Source organism: Dermacentor albipictus, chromosome 1, assembly GCF_038994185.2.
Source record: "Dermacentor albipictus isolate Rhodes 1998 colony chromosome 1, USDA_Dalb.pri_finalv2, whole genome shotgun sequence".
NCBI lineage: Eukaryota > Metazoa > Arthropoda > Arachnida > Ixodida > Ixodidae > Dermacentor > Dermacentor albipictus.
The window spans coordinates 113,450,019-113,476,629 of record NC_091821.1 but is presented as its reverse complement, the minus strand read 5'-3'; the positions used below and the strand labels follow the sequence as shown (position 1 = coordinate 113,476,629).

The 26,611-nt window shown below is 46.7% G+C and overlaps 2 protein-coding genes across 12 annotated transcripts in view; one reads left to right on the top strand and one right to left on the bottom strand.

The window, feature by feature from the left end:
• Positions 1-26,611, top strand: part of LOC139049454 (tachykinin-like peptides receptor 99D) — an 880,050-nt gene that overhangs the window by 685,743 nt on the left and 167,696 nt on the right. The gene's annotated exons all lie outside the window — the stretch shown is intronic.
• Positions 17,374-19,904, bottom strand: LOC139055560 (uncharacterized). The gene is made up of 2 exons (XM_070533076.1): positions 19,713-19,904; positions 17,374-18,102 (listed from the first exon to the last, which is right to left on the bottom strand). Exons 1-2 carry the CDS (start codon positions 19,722-19,724, stop codon positions 17,713-17,715), a joined length of 402 nt encoding a protein of 133 aa, XP_070389177.1. The 5' UTR covers positions 19,725-19,904; the 3' UTR covers positions 17,374-17,712.

Below are 26,611 nucleotides of genomic sequence, written 5' to 3'. Positions count from 1 at the left end.
CAAAAAGTTTTTGCGCAAACACATTTCGCACTGACTACACGTCTCACAGCTTCTAGAGGCGATCGTCTAAACCAGTCTCACTTAAAAAGTTCAAAAGTGCTTTTATGGCACGTTGGGCACAGTCAACACTCCTCCACGCGCCCAAAAGCTTTTCTTCTGAAAAGGGGCGGGAGTCCAAGCTGAAGGAGGGCAGGGATGTTAACCAGTCAAGGGTCTGGTTGGCTACCCTACGCTGGGGGAAGGGAGAAGGGGAAGAGAGAGAAGGGAGAGATAATCTGTAGATACGTGTACGGACAGTACTTGAGTTAAAGCCGCTCTCGCAAACCAAACGTTCTGAGAAAGCACAAAGGTGCCTTCACTGCATTCTGAGCCCATGATCGGTGGGGACGGTGCTCTAGTACTGTCTGTTCACTCAGAGGACGATCATCGAATTTCCCGAATGCGTTGGACAAAGATTGTCTTTGTGCTTGAAATTGAGGACAATGGCACAATAAGTGGTCAATGTTCTCCTCGCATCCGCAAACATCACAATTAGGACTATCAGCCATTTCAATTAGTACTGAGTAGGCATTCGTAAAAGCAACTCCAAGCCACAACCGACATAGAAGAGACGCTTCGCGTCGGTGCAGACCGGCCGGAGGTCTGCGTTGAAGTGACGGGTTTAGTCTGTGCAGTCCTGTGCGCCTTATATGTGCGGTTTCTAAGGAGATCTTGCGAGCTAGATTGCGAAGTTGTCTCGCGGCGTCGGTCCTTGAGAGAGGAATGGGGACGCAGCTGTCTTCTTAGTTTGACATCCGAGCTGCCTTATCTGCCTCATCTTATACTATGATACCGCAATGACCCCGTATCCACTCAAAAGATATAGCATGGCCTTTTTCTCCTAAGTGATGGACAAGTTCCACGATTTCGCATGTGAGCTGATCGTGAGCTCCATGTCGGAGAAACGACTGTACACATTGCAAGGCCGGTCTTGAACGCAGAAGACTGCCCATTTTCTAGCACTTTCAGCACTTATCACTTGAAGCGCGTCGCGGAGAGCCACGAGCTCTGCAGCTGTAGACGTAGTGACATGGGAAGTCTTGAACCGCTTGATTACTCTCATTGCTGGTATAACTACAGCGCCACCGGAACTGGTTGATGAAATTGATCCATCAGTGTATACGTGTGTGCAGTCGCTGTATTTCTCGTACAAGAGAAGTAAAGTTAGTTGCTTGAGCGCTGATGATGACAAGTCCGACTTTTTCTGAAGTCCTGGGATTGTAAGGTTTGCTTGAGTACGGCGCATACACCAAGGAGGAATGGAAGGCCTTGCCGCAGGTGTGTAACCTGACCTGAAAGAGGCACGGTGTGCGGAGACAGTCGCACTGATTGTCGTGTGGGGCCTATCTACTGGGAGACTTGCTAGGTGGTGGGTAGGATTCCGGGCGAAGTGTCTTATGTGCACACGCATTGTTTCAATGCTAATGTGCGTTGTAAGAGTGGAATCTTGAGCGACTGAAATAACTTCAGTCGTTGACACACTCCGCGGTAGGCCAAGGCATACCCACAATGAATGTGTGGAATAAAAACAAAGCAAGAGTGACGAGACACACTAACAGAATGGGAGAGAAAGAAAGCCGCTGCTTCGCAGAATCTTATTGGAGTGTATTTTCATCTTTTTCTGGCGTTTCAGTGCAACGTAAGATGCAAGTTTCCTGATCGCAAATGCTGGGAAACATAGCTCCAGTGTAGCTGCCACATAACTATAGGCCAGGCCATCAGCTGAGAAGTGAATGGTTGGAAGTACTGAACAGATGCAGGGTGGAGGGGAGGCCACAGTAGAACTTCCTCCCCACACGTATAGAATGAATCACTGACTAGGAGTGATTGTGATCATAAAGCTATGCTGCATTATCCGTATCTGTCAGTATTCGATTCTTATGAAGAACTATCGCACCACTAGTAAATTTTATTGAAATTTGCCATCCTTCTGGAAATTTTCAAAGGACGCTAGATGTCTTAAATGGCCTTCTCTAAACGCGCCCCGCGCTAGGGAGGCATAGAGTGGGTCACTGCTGTGGAGTACTAGTGGTACCAGTATGAAACTTGTGAAAGCGACTTGGTGCTTAGGCTATGACATTTTGGCTTGCATCTCTGGAAAGCGACCAATCTGGGAACACATTCTTATATAGGCTGCTCAGCAATAGTCAGGCCTTCTTTTTTAAATCAGAATCTCCAATTAAGGCGGAGAACACGTATTATGCCACTTAAACTATTTCTGACTTGGAACAACAAGAACATTCCTCTGCTGCGCGGTGGCGGGACTTATACAAACATCTAAGTGACCAAAATGTTATTGCAAATAGGCGACACCTAATGTCACCCTGTTTCCTGGCAACAACAAATGGCAATACCTTCGTCGACGCATATTCACTCTACGCTAGCACCAATATAGTTATACTGTATATCAAGAATTGAAATATTGATAATCGTCATCCTTTTGTTATTGCTGATTACCTATTTTTCGCAAATTTCAGATAAGGCAGCGGCAATCATGGCGGGTGACAGACGCAAATAAGGCAACAAAATGTTTTGCCGCTCAACCTCACAAAGAACTCGTGGCAACAAACCTCGAAGTCACTCTTGCTTTAGATTGAAGTCAGAATGATTCGCCTCATCAAAGCGCTAAATATATGAAAGTTGTGAAATTGACACATTTTCTTTATATTGTTTTTAGCGTTATGTCGCTAAAAGCGACACTTCCCCATTTGCTATAAGTAACACTTCATTGTCTCTCTTACTCTCTATCTCCTCCTTCCACTCTCTTTCTCTTTTAGGCCCCCTTACCCTTCCCCCCGTACAGGGTAGCCAACAGGAACTAGCTCTGGTTAGCCTCCCTGCCTTTCTATGCATCCTTTTCTCTCTCTCCTTCATGCAGAATATAATGGTGCAAACTTCAACTGGAAGTTCACCTTAACTTTAAAGGGGTACTGACATGATGTTTTCGTCTATTCATATCTTGCGTTAAATGAAGGACCCAGAGACCTCTAAATCTGGAAAAAACGTTGACAAGCCTTAGAGCACGGGTAATAATTTATTATAATAGCTTTCCAACAGCCAGTTTCCGTTTAGTTTCCCAGGAGGATTGTGTGTCGTGACGTCACGAAGTGGTGTGTGGTCAAGCAGGAGGAAGACATTGCGGCGTTTTGACACTCGCTCCGGCTCGCTGGGTCGCCTCATACGCTACTACATTGGCCCTGAGCTGGAAGTTAACCTCTAAGAGGTTAATAAGCTACACTTTAAGTACCCCTTTAAGTTGCATTGTAACGTGTCCCGCGCGCATTTGCTTTCCGTCACCTTTCACCAAGCATGCCTTTCAGATATTTTTTTGTATTCGCTTGAACATCTCTGTTCTAACAGAAAAAAAAAATTTCAAGGAATTTGAACTTGAGTTCGGGCATTTGCGAGCCACGAATTATTCAAGATTCCTGTCGCGCACTAACAAAGTTAAGGGAGGTCTATCTCCGAGTCCCAGTAGGCCGAAAGAAATAGCTCTTTCTAGAGGTCAAGTCGGGGTTCGGAAATTTTGTTAAAATGCGGAACAGTCTCAAAAAATATGGGGCGGTTGGTAGCCAGAGGACGTCAAGGTCACTTTATTTGCGTACCACTGGTGCTGCAGCAGCGCGGTCGTCATACGAGCTATGTCCAGGCTTGAGCTGGCTGAGTGGCGTTTACATGGTCACCTGCATCCTCGCCTGCAGCCAACAGTGGCACCACTACAAGTAAAACTGACGACTAAATGCCTTCAGACTGGGATACATAGCGCAAAAAAATTACACAGGGACAAGCAGAACACAGGACGAGCGCTAACTTTCAACAAATGATTTATTGCAGCTGGTGAGTATATATATACTCACTGGGACGCCACTACAATAGAGCAGACTGAAGGGAAGGAGGAAAAGACAGTCATGTGACTACTATGCCCAAAAATTCAAGCTCTTTCCTTGATAAAAATATAGACGGCGTGCTAACGCACTCTTCACCTGCTCTGGCTATCTCAGCTGCTTCCACAATTTCCCTCGTAATCTTATTCCTGTGGCGATAGACAACAACGGTTCGTTCGAAAAGCGGGAAGCATGGAGCGTTCGCGTCACACTTTCTACAATGGGCAGCTAGATGCCCATCTATTGCAATGCTCTCCACTTTGTTGCTATGCTCCGCCAGACGCACGTTTAAACATCTGCCCGTCTGGCCCACGTAGTACTTCCCACACGAGAGTGGGATCTTATACACAGCATTGCGGGTGCATGCAACAAAAGGATCTTTGTGCGCGGTAGCGCAACCAGGCTTTGGTTTCCTCATGGGACAGCTCATCACACTCAACCTCAAGAGTTTGTTAGGTGCTGTAAACACAACGTTTACACCAGAACGTTGCCCGACCTTTTTTAGGTTGTGGGAAACCTTATGAAAGTAGGGAATTACCGCCACTTTACGTTTTTCCCTTTCTTCTTTCCTTTCTCTTACGTAGTCCGCTCTCTGCTCATCGCTCATGCGTGAAGTTAGTTTCTTTTGACGATGCAGGCCTTCAGCAACCAAGATAATGATATGTTTCGGATAGTTCGCTGTTGCATTCTCAGCGAACTATCCGAAACATATCATTATCTCGGTTGCTGAAGGCCTGCATCGTCAAAAGAAACTAACTTCACGCATGAGCGATGAGCAGAGAGCGGACTACGTAAGAGAAAGGAAAGAAGAAAGGGAAAAACGTAAAGTGGCGGTAATTCCCTACTTTCATAAGGTTTCCCACAACCTAAAAAAGGTCGGGCAACGTTCTGGTGTAAACGTTGTGTTTACAGCACCTAACAAACTCTTGAGGTTGAGTGTGATGAGCTGTCCCATGAGGAAACCAAAGCCTGGTTGCGCTACCGCGCACAAAGATCCTTTTGTTGCATGCACCCGCAATGTTGTGTATAAGATCCCACTCTCGTGTGGGAAGTACTACGTGGGCCAGACGGGCAGATGTTTAAACGTGCGTCTGGCGGAGCATAGCAACAAAGTGGAGAGCATTGCAATAGATGGGCATCTAGCTGCCCATTGTAGAAAGTGTGACGCGAACGCTCCATGCTTCCCGCTTTTCGAACGAACCGTTGTTGTCTATCGCCACAGGAATAAGATTACGAGGGAAATTGTGGAAGCAGCTGAGATAGCCAGAGCAGGTGAAGAGTGCGTTAGCACGCCGTCTATATTTTTATCAAGGAAAGAGCTTGAATTTTTGGGCATAGTAGTCACATGACTGTCTTTTCCTCCTTCCCTTCAGTCTGCTCTATTGTAGTGGCGTCCCAGTGAGTATATATATACTCACCAGCTGCAATAAATCATTTGTTGAAAGTTAGCGCTCGTCCTGTGTTCTGCTTGTCCCTGTGTAATTTTTTTGCGCTATGTATCCCAGTCTGAATGCATACCACCAACACGCCCAAACTTCTTCCCTGCTAAAGACTAAATGCCGCACTCAACAGCGCATATACGACGTGTCTATCATTGTTTTTGTAAACCGCAAGCTGAAGCGTATAGTATACTCCAAGATTCAATGCAACTGGGAAAATTATCGCCGAGTGCGATTGTTGTTGTCACTGCGCCCGCAAGGCTCGTTCCTACGACCGCAGATGGCGTCACCGTGAGGAAACCAGTCACTCGGCTTGTGGCGCGTCGGGCCGCGTAACGGCAGCGTCTGGGTGCACTTCGCGGACGCCTCGGGGACACCTTAGCGCGGGTCGCGCCGACGCAGCAGGGCGAGGTGCGGCTCAGAAAAGGGGTTTCGTGATGGCCGATACACGCGTTTCCATGCGTCGCCGTGCGCGTCTCTCTAGCCACTCTGCGTCTTTCCAGCGGGGCTCCGTCTTCCCGAACGACCGCGCAAGGAGCGAAGGAAAGGGCAAAATCAAGAAACGGGCGCCGCCGTTGGGACACGCCCTGCCGGACGGCTGGACGGAAATAAACGCCGGAACTCCAGTGATCCACTCGCGATAACGTCTGAGGGAACCCGGAAAGAGAGAAAAAAAAAACATAGCCCGGCTGAACTGCCACATGCAACCTCGAGCGAGCGCAAGAGGCGCCGCTGAGAGAGCTGCGGGTGATTAATAAGACGCGCTCTTGTCTTATACCTATATAGTGGGAGAAACCGGATACGCCTCGCGAGCATTTACATCATTCCCAGGCGCCCCTGTTCTCGCGGAGCACCTCGCTTCCTGCTGGGCACAGAAGCGTCCTGATGTCTTTTGGCATCCACTGCTGCCGTACTTTCGCTTTGCTCGGACGGCTCAAAACGGAGATCTGCATTGCATGTGCTCTCGAAAGTTCCTTCTTGTGCCGCTTGCTGCGGAAAAAAATTATTACGAAGATCCCACAGTTCGCTTCGTAAGCGAAAGTTCAACAGAAGTTTGCTTGTAATGCCCGAACCAAATGCAGTATAGAAGGTTAACAGAAGTTCGCCGAAGTTGTAGTATACTTGTACATGTAAATAGTATTCTTAAAATTAGCGTCGCTGTGTCGATTAGCAAGATATGCCCTTTACAGCTACTGACATGATATTGCGAATTTTGCCTCTAGAGCACTGTCTTCGTTTCCGGAGACAAATGCAAATCTGGTACTATATAGCTTATCAACCATTACTGCAGATGCGTATTATGAATGGAAGAAGGAAAAAGATAGTAAAAGATAGGAGGATGCATATCGCAACGCGATTAAAGCCAGTGTGGTGGCCAAACGCCTGGTGACTACGTCAGAGCGCGCGTTAGGTTTTTGTACTTCCGGGTTAATTCTTTTTTTTTTCGATACCCATTCGACACTATTTCAAACTCTTCAAATAAATAAAAGATTGGTTGCCACCGCGGCACTTTCGCTTAATGCTGCGCTCAAGTTTTTGGATTGTGGCGTCGAATCGCGGTGTTGCGCTATGCATGCCCGTTCGTCGAGCCGCATCAGAGAGGGAACCTTTCAAGCGAGTCGGAAGTGGTATACACTGTATCGGAAGCCAAGCGCGCACCGAATAAAAGTTACCGGTACCCAAACGTCTCGGAAAATGTCGATTTTGCTCCGTGATCTGGACTCAAAAGGTCACGTGTTGGGTCACCACTATGGCTTCACGGAGCGTTTGCTTGCCAAGGCTGGCAGCGTGACGTAATTTTCCCTCCTATCTTTTTCCTTGCTTCGTGCTCTTATGTCCTGAAAGGTGATATCATCCGGCATTTGACCTTAGCTAACCCCGGTGGTCACGGGAGAGTTGATATCATTAATCACGCAGTTTAAGCCAACGATACTTGCTCTTTTTCTTTTCGCTATAGTATATCTGGACGACAGCTGTGTTGTAAAAATAATACAGATATCGTAGATGTGACATTCCGGACTAGCATCCATGGCTTAATATTTCCTATGTACTTACCCAAGGTTTAATTTTGGTCACTCTTTTATTATTCTATTTTTTTTATTTTATTTTTTTTGAGAGGGCCGAAATTGACACGCGCAGATCCCCACAGAACTCTACGGAGCTGCTCAGGGTTACTCTATACAGCCGCCGCGACAGCGCAATAACTATGGCGTTGCGCTGCTGAGGCCATGGGTTCGATTCAGACGGCGGCGGCCGCGTTCCCATGGGGGCGGGAGGCAAAAACTCTCGTGTGCCGTGCATTGGGAGCACGTTGAAGAACCCCGGGGGGTCGATGCTAATCCGGAGCCCCTCACTTCGACGTGCCTCATAGCCGGATCCTGGTTTTGGCACGTAAAAACCCGGAACATATATTTTTCTTTAGGTTTGCTTTATGTCGAACGTAAGAAAAACGAGGACTTGTGTATTTATGCTATGAAAGACGAATTGTCGATCGATGCCCATTTCAGTACTCCGTGACTCTGAAATTTATAACCCCAATTGCACATCCGGTGTCAAGACGCGTGCTGCGTTGTCTTTCTGCTAGGGTAGGCGGGGTCGCACGAAAATAGGGAATAAATGGAGACGTTGGAAGCCGTGGGCCTTGGGCGACTTCATTGTTTTCGTGGGCGGAAATTGAAAGACGACACGCAACTTTCTGGCGGCACACGATGTAGAGCTTGAACGTTGAGGCTGATGCATTAAAATTCAAGTCGGTCGGTTGCCAACACGCAAAAACCCCTTAATTTTGCGCGCGTTTTTTTTTCCCCATTTTTTCTGAACTTCTCGAAGAATTGCGCCATGATAGTTCCCAGCAGCTCGCTCCTTCTCTCCGCCTACAGTGATTAGCGGAGTAATTTCCCGGCAAAATGGGTGCCATGGCGGTAATTCGGCCAGGACCCGTGGAACGCCGCCGAAACAAGCGGCGTTTCTGCCACGACAGAAGGCCGGCGGCGAGGCGGGGGTGGGATAAAAGAGGGCACTCCCGGAGGTCTGTTACGGCACCAGAAACCAGGCCTAAATACGCCAGTGCACTTAGCGCTCACTGCCCCCGTGCGTTGCTTGCTTGTTCTGCAGCGAGCGAGCCACGCTGGCCGGCTTGCACAGCGCGCGGTTACGAGTGGCGCGCGCGACCCGACAATGGCCGGCGCGCCCGGCTGTGCGCGTGTCACACGCACGCGGGTCCCAATGAGCGCGCAATCAAAGCGCGCTCTCTCGCAGGCCACTTCGGCGGCCGCCGCGGGAGAGCCGGCTCAAACGCAAACCGCGCTCTCCTTCTGTGGGTGCGCCGAGCCCGCGCAGTTTCCTGAAGCACCGCGGCTGCCTCGGTGAGCGGTTATCAATTAAGGTTCCCAGCATAGCAGAGAGAAAAGCAGCTCGGTGTTCTTCGGCGGCGGTCGGTGGAGTAATATTTAGGTCTAGCCTCCTTCGCATTCATCGCGGCAAACTGCGAGAGCTTGTACGTCAGTGTTGGCTGTACGCACGCTGTTTGTGCATTTGTTGCTTCGTGATTTTGGCATTCCTCTCCGCTGAATTTGAAAAAAAAATGTATATCTATATAAGAAAGAAAAATAATGGTTGCGTCACGCGCTAGATCGTTGGCTCGCAAACTACGGCGTCCGCTCGAAGGAAGGCGAAGCTAACTTTTCCCTTTCGGGGACAGGTGTGTACGGTGCCATTTTTCCGAAATGTTCCAATGCGCCATCGCGCCGCAATCTTCGCCTCGCTGGCTTCCTGTGTCCACGTGCTTCTCATCTGCTCTTTTCCGCTGCGAGTCAAACAAAAGCGGGTCCGTTTTCCACGAAGGAGGTGTCCAACTTGGACGGAGCGGATGCCGCGTTATACGCATGCTATCAGCGGAGGGAGGAAAGCTGCCTTCGAGTTTCTGCAGCTGATGATGCCGCGCAAGATCATAGCACCTGCAATTCTACTCGCTCTTGCCGCATTCGTTTCATTATGCTTTTAGCCATTTATACGGCAAGAAGTCGTCGAATGCGTAGATTGTAGGAATGTCTCTGGACTGGTTAGTCGATACTCCTTCCTTTATTCTTTTCTGCAAGCGGCCCGAATCGTCAGCTTTTTCGAACTGTGTTAGCGTTTTCTGCGTTAGATTTTCTGCTTTGTGAATATTGCAAAGTAATTACGTGTCTCCGCAATGTGGTTGGCTGTTCCTCAGAATGACACGAAATGTGAGCATTCAAGAAAGTAACATCCTAAAGGGTAAATTGGCTATCAACATTTTTGCTGAAAATATGTAAAATGGGTGTGCGATCTTCATCAAAACAACCTTGGTGCACCCTTTCATTAATTTCAGTGTTCCAGAGTGATGTTTTCTGCGAAACGTAGACCTTACAACATTGAAGGGTACTCTGGCAGTAGTACTTCAAACAAGCTAAAAGCTATGGGGGTTTATTTCCCAGCGGTTTTCGCCAAGTCATTGTTCGAGCTCGTCATATGGCCACGGCAGGCTGAGGATGTAATCCTGCTACTTCATGTTCACGGCATCTATGGTGGTGAAGTGGAGGAGGCAAAACCTTTTCTTTATTTTCTAAACTGCCTTTGGCTTGTTATTCACCTCGTCCGCTTAAATTGTTTCAGCTCGGTGTTGTTTCTAGATCGACTGCCAGGGTCAGCGAATCATAGGCCGTCAGCCGATCATATATGGCTCTTCACGCGTGTGTTCTTTCTGCAGCTGCAGCATCGCCGCCGGTGCAATATTATGCGCAGTAAGTCTTGCACTGTTTCATGTAGTATCGGTTGGAATAAGCATTATAAACATTCACAGGTGCATGCGGAGTAACCTACCACGGATAAGAACACGGCATTTACTGCGAATGTGGCGCTCCGCGGTAGTAAAGTCGAGAGAGAACACTTTTGTCCTTTTCTCTCATTCCTGCCTTCCAGGTATAGCTGTTAGCTTCGTTTAAATTGTTTCACCTTAGTGCAGGTTTATAAATAAACTGAAGGACGTGGCGTCAGCCTGTCATAGCAGCTAGAGTCAGCGCACACTTTAGGTGTTGTGGGCGTCGGCGGAAAATTTCATTGGCAATGTGCAATACATGAGAGTAGTGTTCAAGAAACAGGCTCAACGTTGCTGAATGACTGGGTGGACGTCAAACAATTTTGATGTAAACACTACCTTTTGTATACAGGTTGTCTGATCGCTTGGTTTATGAAATATTGTGCTTTACAGGCTATGAAACAAAAGAATAGTGAGTGGCCGAGGAGTAACACTTCCAACGGGCACTCTGAAGGTCTTCAACTCAAACCCAGTTGTAGTGCTGCACATTTATTTATTTATTTATTTATTTATTTATTTATTTATTTATTTATTTATTTATTTATTTATTTATTTAGAGACTTCTAGAAAATCACTTCGGGGTTACTTCGGCCGACATTCAAAAGACTATAGGTTAGTGATAGAGAAAAATATATTTCGCTGCTGTAAAAATAAAAAAAAAGTGTGTGTCGGGGGGTTGGGGGGGGGGGGGTGCGTAGCCTGAATATGGGCAAAACACCCTTTAGGTAAAAGGTGCAATTACATAAAATCACCATTTCGTATGAGTGTATTATTTCGCTCAAACGTCCTTTTCTATGGCTATACGAGTGTGAGTTATAGACAGGAAAACGCCCTTAAGTATACAAATTTATTTATAAGTGGTCGTGAAAGCCAGGAATGAAAGTAAATGTCAGAGTCCAATATGTCGATTGTTGCCTCCCGGCCTATGAAATCTGATGGTGTCTACTGAAGAGGCCCACTGCCTTCCACTCAGCTTTCGCAGGATCGAACGCGACCGCGGTTGCATATATGTCAAGAAAAAAACTGAAACCTAATTTCATCGTAGCGAAGGCATGCGCGGAAAGGCATTGAGTCGTGCATAATCGCGATCTATGCAGTGAATTTCCTTTACATTCAGCTGCTGTGTGTGGATGCCTGCACGTACAGCAGGCCAGAACGGAACACGGACAGTGTGAAACTAAATAGAACATCTACCTATCTTCCGGTGAGCCTCCCTGCATGTTGACGTATCTCATCTCATCTCATCTCTCTCTCTCTCTCTCTCTCTCTCTCTCTATCATATGCCCGTATTGGCTTCAAATTCTGATCTGGCAACTTAATGTAACCTGCCGCTAAACAAGCTCTAGCCCAAAAAACTCAACGCCTCTTTTGAGTTCATCACGTATAACGGAAACGGCCGTGTTTGTAACAAGATATACGCGGCCAGTCTTTTTTTTTTTTTGTTCCCTTTTCATTCTGCCCTGAGAAAGTGGGTGTCGGAAAGAAGGCGCTCTTTATTGAAAGGCAGGGTGGTTTGTCGGCTTTAAGTGGTTAGGTTAGCCTATTATTCTGCATAAAGAAGGGAGAGAGAGAAGGCCTAGATGAAGAAGTTGGGCAACCAGGTTTGCGGGACACTGCAAGGCACAATTACTGTCTCGTTAAGGCTCTCTGTTCACACTTGGCAACACGTTGGGCACCATTGTCCGTAACCGCACGAAAAAAGCCCTACATCAGAGCGCGCCCCAATGGACGAGTAACAAACGTATGTTGGGAAAGGTGTTCTTCGGTGGTTGTGCAAAAATATATCGCACTCAAAAACATACCGGAAGCGTGGTGCCGCTTCAACCAGAAGGAGCCACGAGGTTTAGCTGTAGTTTCACTGATTTGTTTGAAAGGCTGTTTATACTGGCAAGCAATGATGTCGCTGAGGGCAAGATCTACAGCCTTCGCAACCCCTACATTGATTAAAAGGAAATCCAGAGACCTAAAGGCTCATACAGCCATGCACGTAAATGTTCATTGGTCCTCACGCCACACAAGCGCAACACCGACCGCAGAGCGGCGCATCGGGCCACGTGCGAGCCGACGCATCCCGACCGGCAGCGGTGGGAGAACAATGATCTCACTTCTGTGTCTGCGACCTCCCTTCCCTACCGCGCTGTACCCGCTGGACCCCTAGGAGAAATTTCGGAAAGAAAAACTCCAGAACAAGAAGATGCTCAAGGAGACAGCCACAACTTCCGAACTTCCCTACCAGAAAACCTTTCCCAGAGCCTATCAGGGGCGCGATAGGAGATCTTTGTTCGATACGCGTTCTGTTCGGTTGCTGCAACGTCACAAAGGGGCAGTATTCAAAATCTCTGAGAACGGGGCTGAGAGAGCGGCCAATCGGCAAGCGGTGAACTCCCCGGAAGTTTACTTCCCTCGTTTGTCGTCTGCTTGCAGACAGTATACTACAAACCGAAATGTTTCTCGTCTTCCAATGAATGAAATCTTTATCTAAAAAAGTGTATTTTTTTCTTCTCAAGGTCAAACACGTTTTCACATAGTAGTACGTGTGACTACTGCAATTTATAACTATTAGTTTCTCTGCGTCGTTCCTAGGTGGTGTCGCGCACAGCGAGAAGTAAAAAAAAAAGGAACGACGGGAACCGTGGCGCACTTTTCAAGAGGCAGCAACAACATTCCAGTGGCTCGCTGGCACCGATGATTGGGCCGATTTCGCTGTACAACCAACGCACTATTTTTTCGAGAAACGAAAGCGACGCCGGAATTCGCGTTCTGCCATTTCTTCAAACGCGTTTCGCACCGCCACCCGCTCTAATTCCTCCTCGAGCGACGCTAGCGCAACAACTTAAGTTCCCAACGCAAGCGCCATTTTTCTCGAATTAAACTATGTATTCAGCACATCTCTAGCCTCACGCCGTAGAATAGTACGTCTTAACCTTTTTCATAACTTTTTTTCATTCTTTTGCCTTTTGACAACCCGTACATAAAGAGAGTACGTCGCATTGCCCGCACCAGTCACTCTAACACAGTATATCCCTAACAAGCCCATACCGTGACTTTTCAGCACTCCTTGTTTCTGCGCACAACACCAGACTAGAATGGCCTGCCCACCGAAGTTGCCACTATCGTCGACCCACTTGCATTCAAGCGATTCATCGAAAATACCCCTTTGTAATTTGTAGTATCTATCTTTGTCACTAACCCCCGACTCCCTCATGTAATGTCTCAATGAGAGACCTTTGAGGAAATAAATAAATAATAATGCAATCTAAGAGCGTGCTTTTCGAAAATAATATAGAGATTGCAAAATCTCGAAATGAAAGGTACCGGCGTAGCTTCTTCATAGCGCTCGCCGCCCAGTGAGCATAGGAGAAAAAGACAAGCAGAAACAAAAACGCGGTCCCATTGCTGTCACCAAATATTTTACTCTTGTTTTTGTTGCCGAAAGTTGTCACTTCTGAGCAGCGTTGTTGCTAGTGACAACACAGGCGTTGATGATCACATTGACCCACAACTTCCGATATGCTTCGCGGATTGAACATTGCTTAAAAGAGAATAAAATGCTATGATTCTATGCGTACTATCTTCCCCGGTATCTCAGTTGCTACAGAGTTCTGCTGCTGAGCACGGTTCACGCGGCCGCGCAGGGCCCATTATGCTAGAAGCAGAGCGCAAGAACGCTCGTGTACCGAGATTTCTGCACACATTAAAAAAACGAGGTAACCAAAATTCATATCCAGACCCCCACTAAGGCGGTCCTCATAGTCTAGGTATTTCTTTTTAGGCGTTGTAAACACTCAATGAAGTCAATCTGTTAATTAATATTTTTTTTGTTGTTCGGTGACAACGCTCTGCATCGGGCGCAATTTCGGAGCCCACTTAGGCGCACAGTTTTCAAAATAACGATTAAAACGTGAACGAAGAGGAGCACGTCACGCTGAAAGCCCCATGGAGATGCCGTCAATGTAAAAGGCTTGGTATACTGTATCATGAACGGCGCGTTGAAGGTAAAGTCAAACGCCACGCAGAAAAACGCCGCGTGTAACTTCACACTGATGTTTTAATGTGAACGCATTATATGCTCCACGAGGCAGAAAATGCGGCGTCGTCAAGCGATGGTACCAAAAATCATCATCCTCAGTGACGTCATTAGCATCTCGTATGACGTCAGTAGTAATACAGAATATAGTAAATGTGTCAAAACGTTAAGTACTTGTAATTATGGGTAATAATGTGAAATAAAGTGATTTGAAGTGAATTTAGGTAAGTAAAGAATGAAGTAAAGTGAAAGAAGCTGAATTAAAGTGCATGAAGGTGTAAGCTAGTTAAGGCGGATCAACTTGGATTAAGGTGGATTAAGTTGGATTAACGTTTGTACAAGTTAGAGCAAGGTGGATTATGGTAGAATTGTGCTGGAAATGGTGGCAATGTATGACGTCACGTATAATAGGTGCAACCAGTTAACTAGCGAAGTCATAATGCTTTCGCATTCAAATCAGGTAAGGTTATTTAAGTGACTGTCAATACATCTTTTTCTTCTTTATTTTCTCTTTAACATATACTCTAAATTAAAATAAAGTTCATATGTGCTACATAACTCTCAGTGCACCCTCCGTGTCTTCACTTGTTTTTTTTTTCTTCTTCTAGTGTATGCAGCAGCCTACATGTGTCACTTAAAAGACTCCAACCTTTCGCGCTCTTGTTATTCCCCCCCCCCCCCCCCTCAGAAAAGGGATCCGCTACAGCTTTCTCTCCTTGTAGTTTCAGGAAGAAATATGCCTTTGCTTAGTGGTGGAGAACGCGTTCAGAGCTCTGTCTTAAGCTCACATATTTGGCAGCTCTTTACTGCAATAAACGGTCATGTGTTATCTGCATCAACCGCTTTCCGCTCGACCTCTTCGCGATTATACATAACGTCGAAGATAAGAATAGGATAGGAAAAACAAAGCACTTACCGGGCGGGAAATTCTGTACTTAAATGTTGCTTTAAGAGAAACGAATAAATGGCAAAAGAAGCAGAAGTTGCATTTGAAAAATAGAAAAAATAATCATAAGGTTATGGATTGTTACCGTCGTAAGCTTGTTTCGCAATGTTCACGACTTCAACGTGCAGCAGCCAGTTCTCGTTGAGAAAGCCGTTTTCACGTGTCATAAAAGTAGCAACAAATCCGTTCTCATACGTCCTAGCCCATTAAAATTGTCTCGGTGCTCTAAACCAACGGGCGGCTGCCACGACCTCCACTGAAGCGGTGCACCCGAAAACTGCACGGATGTTACGCTATGCCGCGGCCAGTTTTCGAATTCTCGTCAGTAACAATTAGGTTCGCCTTGCACTCCAAAGTCATGCTTGAGTTTGACTGGTAAGCTTGAGAATGCTTCTCTGTTCTGTTGTTTTTTTTTTTGCCGTTTTTCCTTTCCTTCTTCCTTTCTTTCTTTCTCTTTTTTATGTTTCGTTGTCTTTGTGCTTCATATTATGCAAAACCTAAAAATCATTACCGATGGCCTTGGAGGCCTAGCTTTCTTTTTTGGAAGAAAGTAGGCCGTTCCTAACACTTTTATTATCAGCACGTTACAAGACACAGAAAAAAAAAAGAAAGTATCGCCTCAAAAGCCCCAAGAACATTAGTCCAGAAAGCCATATTGTCTTTACTAAGTATGCAACACATGCTTGGCGGCGAAGCTTTAGCAAGTAAGACTTAATTGATCTTCATGGTATGCGGCGCATATTGTTGTATGTGCTGCAAAACAAAGCACGCGCCCACTCAGACGCGGTGTACGTTGACCGCCGTAAAGCTTCAGTGCTCCTTGCGGCTACCGGCGCTAACTTCTAAAAGCGATGGGACTGCAGCTACGTTCATTTTCTTTCTATGAGTGACACTTAAAACCGATTTATGGTGTCTACTAAGTAGTGCAGAAAGAAAAACGCTGCTGCGGTTAGGTTGCAATGGTGTTACCACCGTCTCACTGTGCTATATTTATACGACTCGCCGTCTCTGGCGTGATCGTTGTTCACTTGAGACTGTTACGAAGCTTTTCAACTCTTTGCGCTATTCGTACTCGTCAGGAAGCGCGTCGTCGTTCTCATGCGTTGGCGTCCCGTTAGTTTTTCGAAAGCTGGGAACACTTCTCTGCATATAAAACTGCGTTTCTATAGCGCGCAGCGAGGGAGCTTAAATGCAGCTGCACATTGATCTGTTCAGTACTCAAGGCTGAAGCCAAGTCGCACTCTTCCTACCGTGTCATGCTCTGAAGTACAACTTGCAATATATCGTGGTCTTGAACAGCATGCTGACTATTCTTTATGAGATTAACCGCAGCGCATTTCATGACGGCGTTTCGCCAGTCCAATATACATATATGTTCGAATGAGATCCGGCAAGTACTCGCACTTCACGGCTATCTCTTCCTCAAACACCGCACTTCACTAAGTATTACAGAACACACAGTTAGCAAGCGCTACATTGATTAGCCCACTGTACAGATATCTGCCTAATAAAAAAAATTTAGCCATAAATTTATTTGTGAGTAGATGCGTTGTGGTCAATGTAATCTATAGTCAAGAAAACTGCAAGAACAATTGCTCTGACCTTCTCTGGGTCGGGTTCGTTAAATTGCAATAAAAGCTGCACTGTACACTGCTGAGAATGCTTGCACGGAACACTCAAGCTCAACAAACAGATTAGAACATCCAGCATCTTGTGAGTTGAACAACGAAGTCAGTGTTTAGGCACTACTGCTCTAGACGCTGGCCCCACGTATGTGGCGTAGCATGTTACGCTCCTGGTCAGACTGACACCTCTAGTGTGTAACACACTTGTTCTCTCTGTCTCATCCTCTTTGACCTGAACTAATTGAAGCATTGTGTAAACGCATGCGGTGAACACGCAGTTTTTTTTCTTTGTCTATCGCTTTTTTTTCTTTGTTGTGAATTATTTAGGTCTGAGTAGAATATTCCACATCTGTGTCGCTTTCTGTGGGAAAAATTGGTGCCTGCCTCTCCTGCAGTACTGTTTCGTCCGCTAAGCCAGCTGTCCATGAGCAACACACTATGCGCGGAGCATCCACCCACTTTCACTTAATATAAGCCGTTGATTCGAGGTAGACACAAAACAACGCAATATTTTCTGTACATCTGTTTTATTACCGGTGTGATCTCATCTGTACAAAATATACATCGCAAGAGCCAACACCGTTCGCAGGCTTCGGGATGAAGGTGATTCTTCCACTGAATGTACTCGTTTTAGCCACTGCAGAAAAGCTACCTGTTCTGCGCCTGAGTAGGCTATACTATCACTCACTCATGCAGGTAGCGTCGGCACTTCTGAGATAAACTCCGTTTCTCTTTCTTGTTTTTCTTTTTTCGCATTTCAGCTACTTACAGCTTACAATGTTCTTGCTGCACAGGCATCACGTCGTTCCAATGAACGTTTCTTCTGTTGCCGATGGTAGAAGGACTGGCCTTTGGTTGTACTGCCAATGCGCGCTCTGCGTTGGTGTTTTGGCTACTAGTGAGAAGCTTCTAACTTTAACCCTTGTGGCCGTATCCGAGACCGCCGAATCCATAACCGCCGTAACCTCCATAACCGCCTCCGAAGCCCCCTCCGTAACCTCCGCCGTATCCGCCACCGTAGGCGACACCGAGGTCGTAGTTGGCCAGGATGGGTCCTCCATGGCTGACCTTGCTCACGTGGTGCACACTCTTAATGAGGAAGGATGGTCCGGGAAGGGATTTGCCATAGCCTCCACCGTATCCTCCGCCACCGTATCCTCCGCCACCGTATCCACCAAGAGCAACGAGTCCTCCGCCGTAGCCTCCGCCGTAGCCTCCGCCGAAGCCGCCACCATAGCCACCGCCGTGTCCGACAAGACCGGCCAGGGAGACGCCGACCAGGGCGCTCACGAAGAGGGTAACCAGCTGTATTAAAAAGGAGCGGTTTCCGTAATTGTATATGATGCCACAACGATTCTATTCTTCAGGACGGCACACGTGAAAGCTTGAAAGGTGTTTTTTAAATGATCAACCACGTTCGCAAAGCGCGGCTTGGCACTTCGTAAGTTCTTGGAAAAACAATCAGTGCATACAAGACGGTACAGACCTGTCGTCTAAATGCAATCCCCTAAGCGCATAAAGATGCGGAAGTATTTCTTGCACACATTACTGTACGGGGATAGTATACTTCCAATGTCTGTGAAGGCACTCAAGTAATGTTGTAAACGGTGCAGTTACAATTCATGACGTAGCGAAGTGTATTGCAGCGGCTAGTCGAAGAATATGCCCATGTGGCTGCTGCAGTGAGCGTCGCACGTGTCTGTCGTTAAATTGTTTTGTTGAAAAGTTCATTGATTCACCTATGCCAACAGCTGCTGAGGATACCGCAAGCTATTTCGTTATACTACATATGTCTTCATAACTCCAATGATTTTTAAGCTATTAGGCTTGATTTACGAGATCGGAAATGTCTGATTGGCAATAATTTAAAATAATACCGGCCAAATTATCGCATAACGCAGAAAATATTTATGAGATAGGAAATGTCTGATTAGCAATCGTTTAAAATAGCAGCGACTGAATTATCACATTGTCTCATTTAACCATTAACAATTGTTTCATTGGACCAAAACATCACTCGCAAGGCAAGCACGCGCACAGGGTAATCTTTGAGAAAAAGCAATACAAGCCAGCTAATAGTTATCATAAAAGTCAAGTGATGACTACTATATGATTTCCATCGCGAATATGATTTGCATCGCGAATATGATTATCTGCCGCACTGGCGATTGCACATGCAAGCCAGTTACGATGGGTGCTGAGTAATGCCTTAAAATTAAATAACTGGGACAGAATTCACGAAGCTCTTCGCAAGCGCGCTGGCTGACCGCCTTAGCTAATAATAAGTCCAGCATCACGATTGGCTAGAACTTGTCCTTACGAACAATTCTATCCGAGAGCTTTTTGTGAGTGCGGGTCCTGGTTTAAGGCTCACATACCCTTTTGGCTGCTGACAGGCGCTTCACTTTCAACATATGAACTGTTTCATTTTGTATTATGATGCCATCAATTAGGCAGGAGGGTATCAAGGGCGTTTAGCCATGGAGCCTTGCATGCTTTCTTTACCTGGCTCACTGATCTCATTGACATTTTTTTGAACTGCTCCATTTGAGTTCTCTGTTTTCTTTGTTTGGTTTTTGCAACTCTCGCGAGCTTTGTCGCCGCTTACTGCGAATTTTTCAACTTGCTGTTCCTTATCAGTGCTCAACACTTGAGTGTGTTGTTAAACGCACGACTTTGTATACCCTACTCGTGGGCTGCTAACCATTACTAAGACTACAGAGAGAGAGAGAGAGAGAGAGAGAGAGAGGGAGGGGGGGGAAGGGGGGGGGTGCAAGCTCGAGTCGAGCTCCGGCACCGAGCCGATATCCCCGCAGCACAAGCGGCGGCGGTAGCTCGGCTCGGCACCCGAGTCGTTGTCCAGCGACCTCACACCGCTGGCTATCCGTCGCTAGTGAGCAAGAGGCAGTGCTTACCATGGTCCTCATGGTCGGTTCTGCGTACTCTGCTGTGCAGTCAAGAACTGAAATGTTGCTGACTATGGTGGCGAGGCGCCTTATATACTCGGCGAGAATGCCGGAAGGTTGGATGCACTTAATAATGAGCGCGTGCGCATAGTCCTCCTCGGCGTGCTGAATTCTGCTCTAATTCCTGTCACTTCCTCTCGCTTTTTGAGATATGGTCACACCAGGGAGAGGCAATAATCAAAGGAGCAGTCGCCCTCGCTCGGAACGCGCCCGATAGCCAACTGGTTTTCGACAGCGGCGGGCCGCGCCTCGCGACCGGACAACGGAGGGGGAGGATGGATATCGGTCCGAGGCGCCGCTCAGACAATGCTGCTCTTTTGCCGTCTCGCCTATTTTTACGCTTCTCAAGTGAATGGCGGTTGCGTGCCGCCGCGCGGGTTGAGCGCCGGCCGAGAGCTAACACTTTGTGGCACGCCGCAGTACCTGCTGCCGAGCGCTCGCCGGTCGGGCCACATCATCGCGCTCCAGAGGTGCGATATCTCCATTTCAGGAATAACGGTAGTCTAGACAACAGAACCGGTCAGATCGTCGTTTCTCTTGCTATCGATTATCTACTGAGCCAAAGGTTGGGCTCTTCCGCGCCTCAGTATAGTTGCTGAAGTATTGTGGTTTTCGCATGTAATGAATACGCGACACAGACAAAAAAGAATGAGACAGAAACATTACGAAACACGAAGTAGTACTTGACTTCAGGTGTCGACTTGCTTCGCTTGCAGCTTGGTCATTTATCTTCGTTTTCCGAAGGATTGTGCAGAGCCCTTGAAGCTGGCTTCAATCCGCATCCGCATTTATGAGCGACACTTCAAACACTAGCGTGCTGAAAGCCCATCGACGCGACCCATATTCACGTCACGTATGTTACCCTTAGCAGGCGCTTAGTCGATGAAAGATGGGGAGTGGAGGGGGAGAGATGCCGGTGCTTGAGTTCGAAGTAAATTGAATTCAGTTTATTTCTTATGCAAGAAAGAGGAGCCTCTGTCAGACCATGTAGCCTGACAGAGGCTCTTGTTCCTGTTGAGATTAGGTGTACAGCTACATTTTACCGTTCATATAGGTATGTTTACATGTTTTGTAAACACATTTGGTGACACACTTTCTTCATGCACATTTCACACTAAAAATAATTCACTTGATTAAGCATCACTACGATATTTCAGCAACACATTGTCTTCTTGTGTCTCCAGATGAGGGGACTTAATGACTGTGGAATTCTGTTTCTGTGCGCGAGATTACGGATTTGATTACCTAGGTTTAGGTACATGTAAAAGAACCCGCTGTCAAAACGCTGGAGCGTGGAAGTGCGGCAGCAGCAGCGAGTGAATTGACCTTCGTGCTGCGTCTCGCATCAGCGCGAGCTAAGCCGCAGAAACACGCTGCGCGGCGGACTGTTACCCCGTCGCAGATCGCTTTCAAGGTACAGCGGCCGGCCGAAGTAGAAAGCGCACCCCCCCCCCTCCCCACCCTTCGCCCGGAACCTCGCGCGACGGAAGACGACGCGCCTTCTCCCCGCTTCCCTCCCTTGCGTGCGCGAGATTGAGCCGCGATCGCCGGCTCACCCTCGAGCGTTTTCGCTCGTACATACAGCGTACGGCGCACGGCGACGGTATTATCGCCCTTGGACTTTATACGGAACCTCACTGTGACGCCAATGGTGTAAATGCGCCTGGAATGTCCATGTAATTGTTGTTGCAATGAAATTGCCGTAAACTACTATTCCATATGAGCCGACATCGTACAGGATGTAGTAGATAAGTTAAGCCAACCTGTTAAAGAAATCTGGTGCAACATGAGATTATGGCAAATCAGTACTGTGGAATCCCGCTAGGTGGAGGAAGTATCATGAAATGGAAAATTGTCCTGCACCCGAGTGTAGCACGAAACTACAATGGAAACCCCTACGGGTTTCTCAGTATTTATCGCTTCACAGTTGAGGAAAAATTCGACTTGGACCCGGATCCGGACCACCGGAATCCCGGACCAGGAATAATTTTTCCTCAACTGTGAAGCGTTCGTTCTGAGAAACCCGTATGGGTTTCCATTGTGGTTTCGTGCTACATTCGGGTGGATTACAATTTTTCCCTTCAACATAGGATTATGTGACCTACGGTGTTCGATCATCAGTCCTCTTCCGCTGCCAAGGTCATTTCTGTGTGCTAATTTCTGGATAATTGTTGAATATTATTTATGCAAACTGTGAATTTTTATTTTATGGCGTGAATTTCAGTGGAGCAACCCATTCAGTCGTTTTCGTTGCCCTATGTACGGCGTAAATATTTTTTTTTCGCTGGTCTAATGATAGCGCCCGAAATACGAGAAGTGCGGCTTGATTGCGTGCTCACGCTCCTCGATACACCAGCGACCTTAAAGGTGATTTGAAAAAGCTAACTCCCCCGCTCGATGCCTGAATCGGCAACGCTCTGACCACTGTGACATGCTGCGATGGTCACGCAGCTCGCAATCACCAGAAGCCAACACCGACAGCTTACCACCACCACAGAAAATGTAGCTGTTGCCACTTGTTGCCCCGGTGAGACACGTTCCAGTGAGCAGACCCTAGACATAATTGCAAATAACGTTACAAAATTGTTAACCTCGCTGTCAGTGGTTGTGAATTATACAGCGCGCTTCGCGCAATCACAGTCGCAGTGAGCAGCCGCAAAATGATATATAGCAACTGCAGCCAGACGCTGGTCTCCTCAAAATTGCAGTGCAGCCGCTCATGGAGAAGAGAGCCAGAAGCTAATACTGGTGTAACGTCACTATCGCAGGTTATAATAGACAGAGCTAAAGTGAGCAAAACGCTTGTAACTGACAGCAAAACGTTTGTAACAGCAGCGCTTACTACCTCTCACAAGCAGTTACTAACATTTTACTAGCGGTTTACTAACGCTGGAGCCCTACAGTTGCAATCGAGCTAAGTTAGTAACTGCTGCTACCTTATATTGCTCGTACAGTGTATTGTGCTACGTAATGGTAGTTTTGGTGCAAAACTTAAATAAACTGCAGCTCCGTTCATTATTTTAAATTAATATATGGCCTCTCCAATGTGGTGCCACTTTCTCCACTAGTTGACGGAGCGCAGCGCTTGTGTTCTCGTGTTTACAGTGCAGTGAACGCCGCATGCACCGGGCTCTCGAATTTGACTTCGTGCAAGGTCAAGTTCTGCACGAGTTCACAGTTCTCTTGCACGCGCTACATTGGAAGTGCAGGCATCGTGCAAGCTCTCGGTTAGCTGGCATAAGAATGTGAAGCGCAAGTTCTATGCCTGCTTGGTTGTGAGGGCAGTTTAGTCAAGTCATGTGACGTGCTGAGTTGCTTTGAGTAATTAGCTTACCTGGAACGAGTTAACTAACGAAAAAATAGCATCCAGCTCCGCCATTTCGTTCCCGCGACGTATAGTAGAATCACGATAGCGTTTATTGCGATAGCGAACAGAAAATGCCCTCCCTTTTGCTACATGCGAATTTGACGAAATGGTTCAATTCAGGCCTTCAGTATGTTGATGAGAGGTACCGCGAGATTGCAGAAGCATGTCTGCACAGGAGCCAATGTTTAAGCACAGCGTAGTCGAAACGAAAACATATCTCAAACAACGAGGAATCGCACAAACTCAAAAAGCACCCGCAGAACAATGTGGCGATAGCAGCCGACGCTACGACACTCCCCGCAGCACGTTGTACGTGTTGTGTCACAACACGTTACGTCACAAAGCGCTCAATGCGCGAAATGCGCCGAGCAGACGAGAAGGCTTTAACTTTTGTATTCGTTTTCGAAATTAACGTCCAGCGCTAGTGAAGGCACCGCACTTGAGAGAGAGTGAGAGAGAGAGAGAGAAAATGATGCATAGAAAGGCGGGGAGGTTAACCATAGGTATAGTTACGGTTGGCTACCCTGAACAGAGGGAAGGGGTAGGGTGATAAAAAGAGAAAGAGAGTGAAAGGGGGAGATATATAGAAAGAGGCGCTAGAAAACAAGCCCTTGAACTTTCTGAATTGGCACTGCAGTCTGCTGCACTCACGCGGTACTGAAACGTAACTGGTGCAGAAAGTGCAGCCAAATCGAAGATACCTTTCTCTCAACGCGAAACTAATAAATAAATAAATTCTGGTGTTTTACCTGCCAAAACCACGATATGATTATGAGACATGCCCCAGTGGGGGACTCTGGGTTAATTTCGACCATCTGGGGTTCTTTAACGTGCTCCCAATGTACGGTACATGGGCTGCTTTGTATTTCGCCAGCATCAAAAGTTTCCGCGCCTTCTGGCTTAGCAGAGCAGCGGAAAGCCCCTACGCCACCGCGACGAGCAATGCGAATCTAGCGCACTGTGCGCCGAATTTGACGATGACTATCTCGGAGCAGAATCCCGCTAGAAGAATCAAACCGAAGTTGTCTTGGAATACGATTGTCTTCAAGATTTTAATTGTGCGAATGCCTTAATCGCGAGAAATACAAAAATAGTTTACAAATTTTTGTTAGTTACTAATTGTCTGACTCGACTTCTTCATGAATATTGTATCCGCCAAAACACATATACCACCCTTGCAAGAACTATTTGCGTAGCTAACGTAACGTTGCTATTAAAATTACTGATGGATTCACTTTAAAGGCCATCCATATTAACCCATGTAGTCGCTTTGAGCATTCGCGTTCGAAACGCGTAGGGCTTTAGCGTTTGCCTAAATAGTTTTTCCTTTTCTTCCTGTTTGCTAAATATTCAGTATTTTACCATATGAAATGGTCATAAATTCATACTGGTGCCTCCATTTACAATATTTTCACGTAAATAACCATGAATTTAACACGGTAGAGAGAAAATATATAGCAATTATATGTTTATAACGCGAAGGGATGCCGAAAATAAGCAGAAAGCATGCTTAAAAGTGCATGCCCACAAGGCTTTATTCGTAGTTACAGGGAACTACTGTCGCAAAATAAAATGAAAACACGATTGCATGCACAATTTACTTGTCACTGCGCCGCCAAATTACTGGACAAGCAACCCATCGGGAATGGCCGCTGCACAATCAAACACGGCAGAACATTTCGCACACTGCGCACTGATCCACCGCGCGACTTCGAAGGCGACTTGCTTTACGCGGTGGCACAAAAAGCGTCGATCATCTTGTTTAAGGTTGCGATGAGCTCACGCTGTGGAATTTTGTTGTTGTTACCCAGTTTTGGCCAATTCAATGCCTGGGTTCATGTATACCTTCATTTGAATCTAATCCGCGCTTTCTTATGTGCCCTGATTTTAGTTTACTTATGTGACTAGATTTTGTGTTGCTGTGTTGATGAGTTGACTTTCAGTTTTAGTTTGGCATTGGTGTGCCTATCTGACTGGACTTTGTGTTATTAAGATTTGAGTTAACTTTTAGTTTTAATCTATGTTCTTTTTAAATCTCTATGTGAAAAGGCAGCAAACAAAGAGACCAAGGAAAATGTAGGGGAAATTTACTTACTTATTGCATTAAAGAAAGGATAAATTAATGGCAATGAATGTGGATGAAAAAACACCTTGCCGCAGGTGGGGAACGATCCCATGTCTTCGCATTACGCGTGCGATGCTCGAATGCGCGTGTAAATGTCTAATGCGAAGAGGTGGGATCAATCCCTACCTGCGGCATGTTATTTTTTCATCCACTTTCACTGCCATTAATTTATCATTTCTTTAATTCACTAAGTAAGCAGAAGTAATTTCCCCTATGTTTTCCTTGGTTTCCTTGTTTGTTGGCTTCTCATGATATGATTAGTAAAAATCGGGCTCCTCAGTTAACTCCACTTCTTCTATATGAAAAGGAGTAGCCGGAGTCAATTAAATGCGACAACATTCCCTAAGTACCATGTCATAAAAAATCGATTAATACGCCGTAACCACATTGATACGGCGTTAACGGCGTTCTAAATTAAGAGACGAAAGCGCAAAATTCTTAATGGCAATGCCCAAACTCGCGCGCTCTTGCGCGAGGCAATGTGGCGGCGCTAGCGAAAATAAAATTTAAAGAGCTCGCATCACTTCGAGTCGCATTACACTTTACTAATGACGAACCAACACACAAATGGTCGATTGTCTGCGACTCGACGACGACACCGCAGTGTTTACTGTCAGTCTTACGGCGCGGCCCCCATGAATAGTTGGCATTTGAAATGGCAGAAACCATACACCACCTGACTGAGAAAGGACATGAACAATTTTTTTCAGTGACTACCAAGCCACTGTGGTATCATTGGCAATGACCATGCTGATGAAGCTGCTCGTTCAGCTCATGTAGAAGACCACCGCCCTTCGATCCCGCTGTCTAGATCAGATGCTGCAATGATGCTCCGCGTACTTGCACGCCAATGCAGTACATCAGAGTGGAATGAACCACATTTTATGCACGCCCGTTTATACACCCTGGAACCATCCTTAAGTCTCCGACTTCAACCAAGACTTACCTGAAGAGACGCAGACTCTTTTGTGTCGGCTATGGTTGGGCGTCGCGTTTACCAATACCAACGCGCTCCGCATGGATATGGCCGACACCGCAGCATGTGGCGATTGCGGTGACGCGGAAATGATTCGTCATGTTCTTTGCCAGTGCCCGCAGTACAGTGTGCAGAGGCAATCGCTTTCCGTCGTTCCGAGCCAGTTGGACGACCGGCCTCTGTCGGAAGAGAGAATTTCGAAACATCGACGCGGCTTAACATCGCATTAGAAGGCCGTGCAGGCGCACCTGCGCTTCTTGAGATCGACCGACCAAAGTGACGCCTGCGATTGGAACGCCTTTTCTGTTACCGGTTCCTTTTTCTCTCCCTCTCTTTTCCTTCTTTCCAGCCCCTATGTCTGCCATGGGATTTCTTACAAT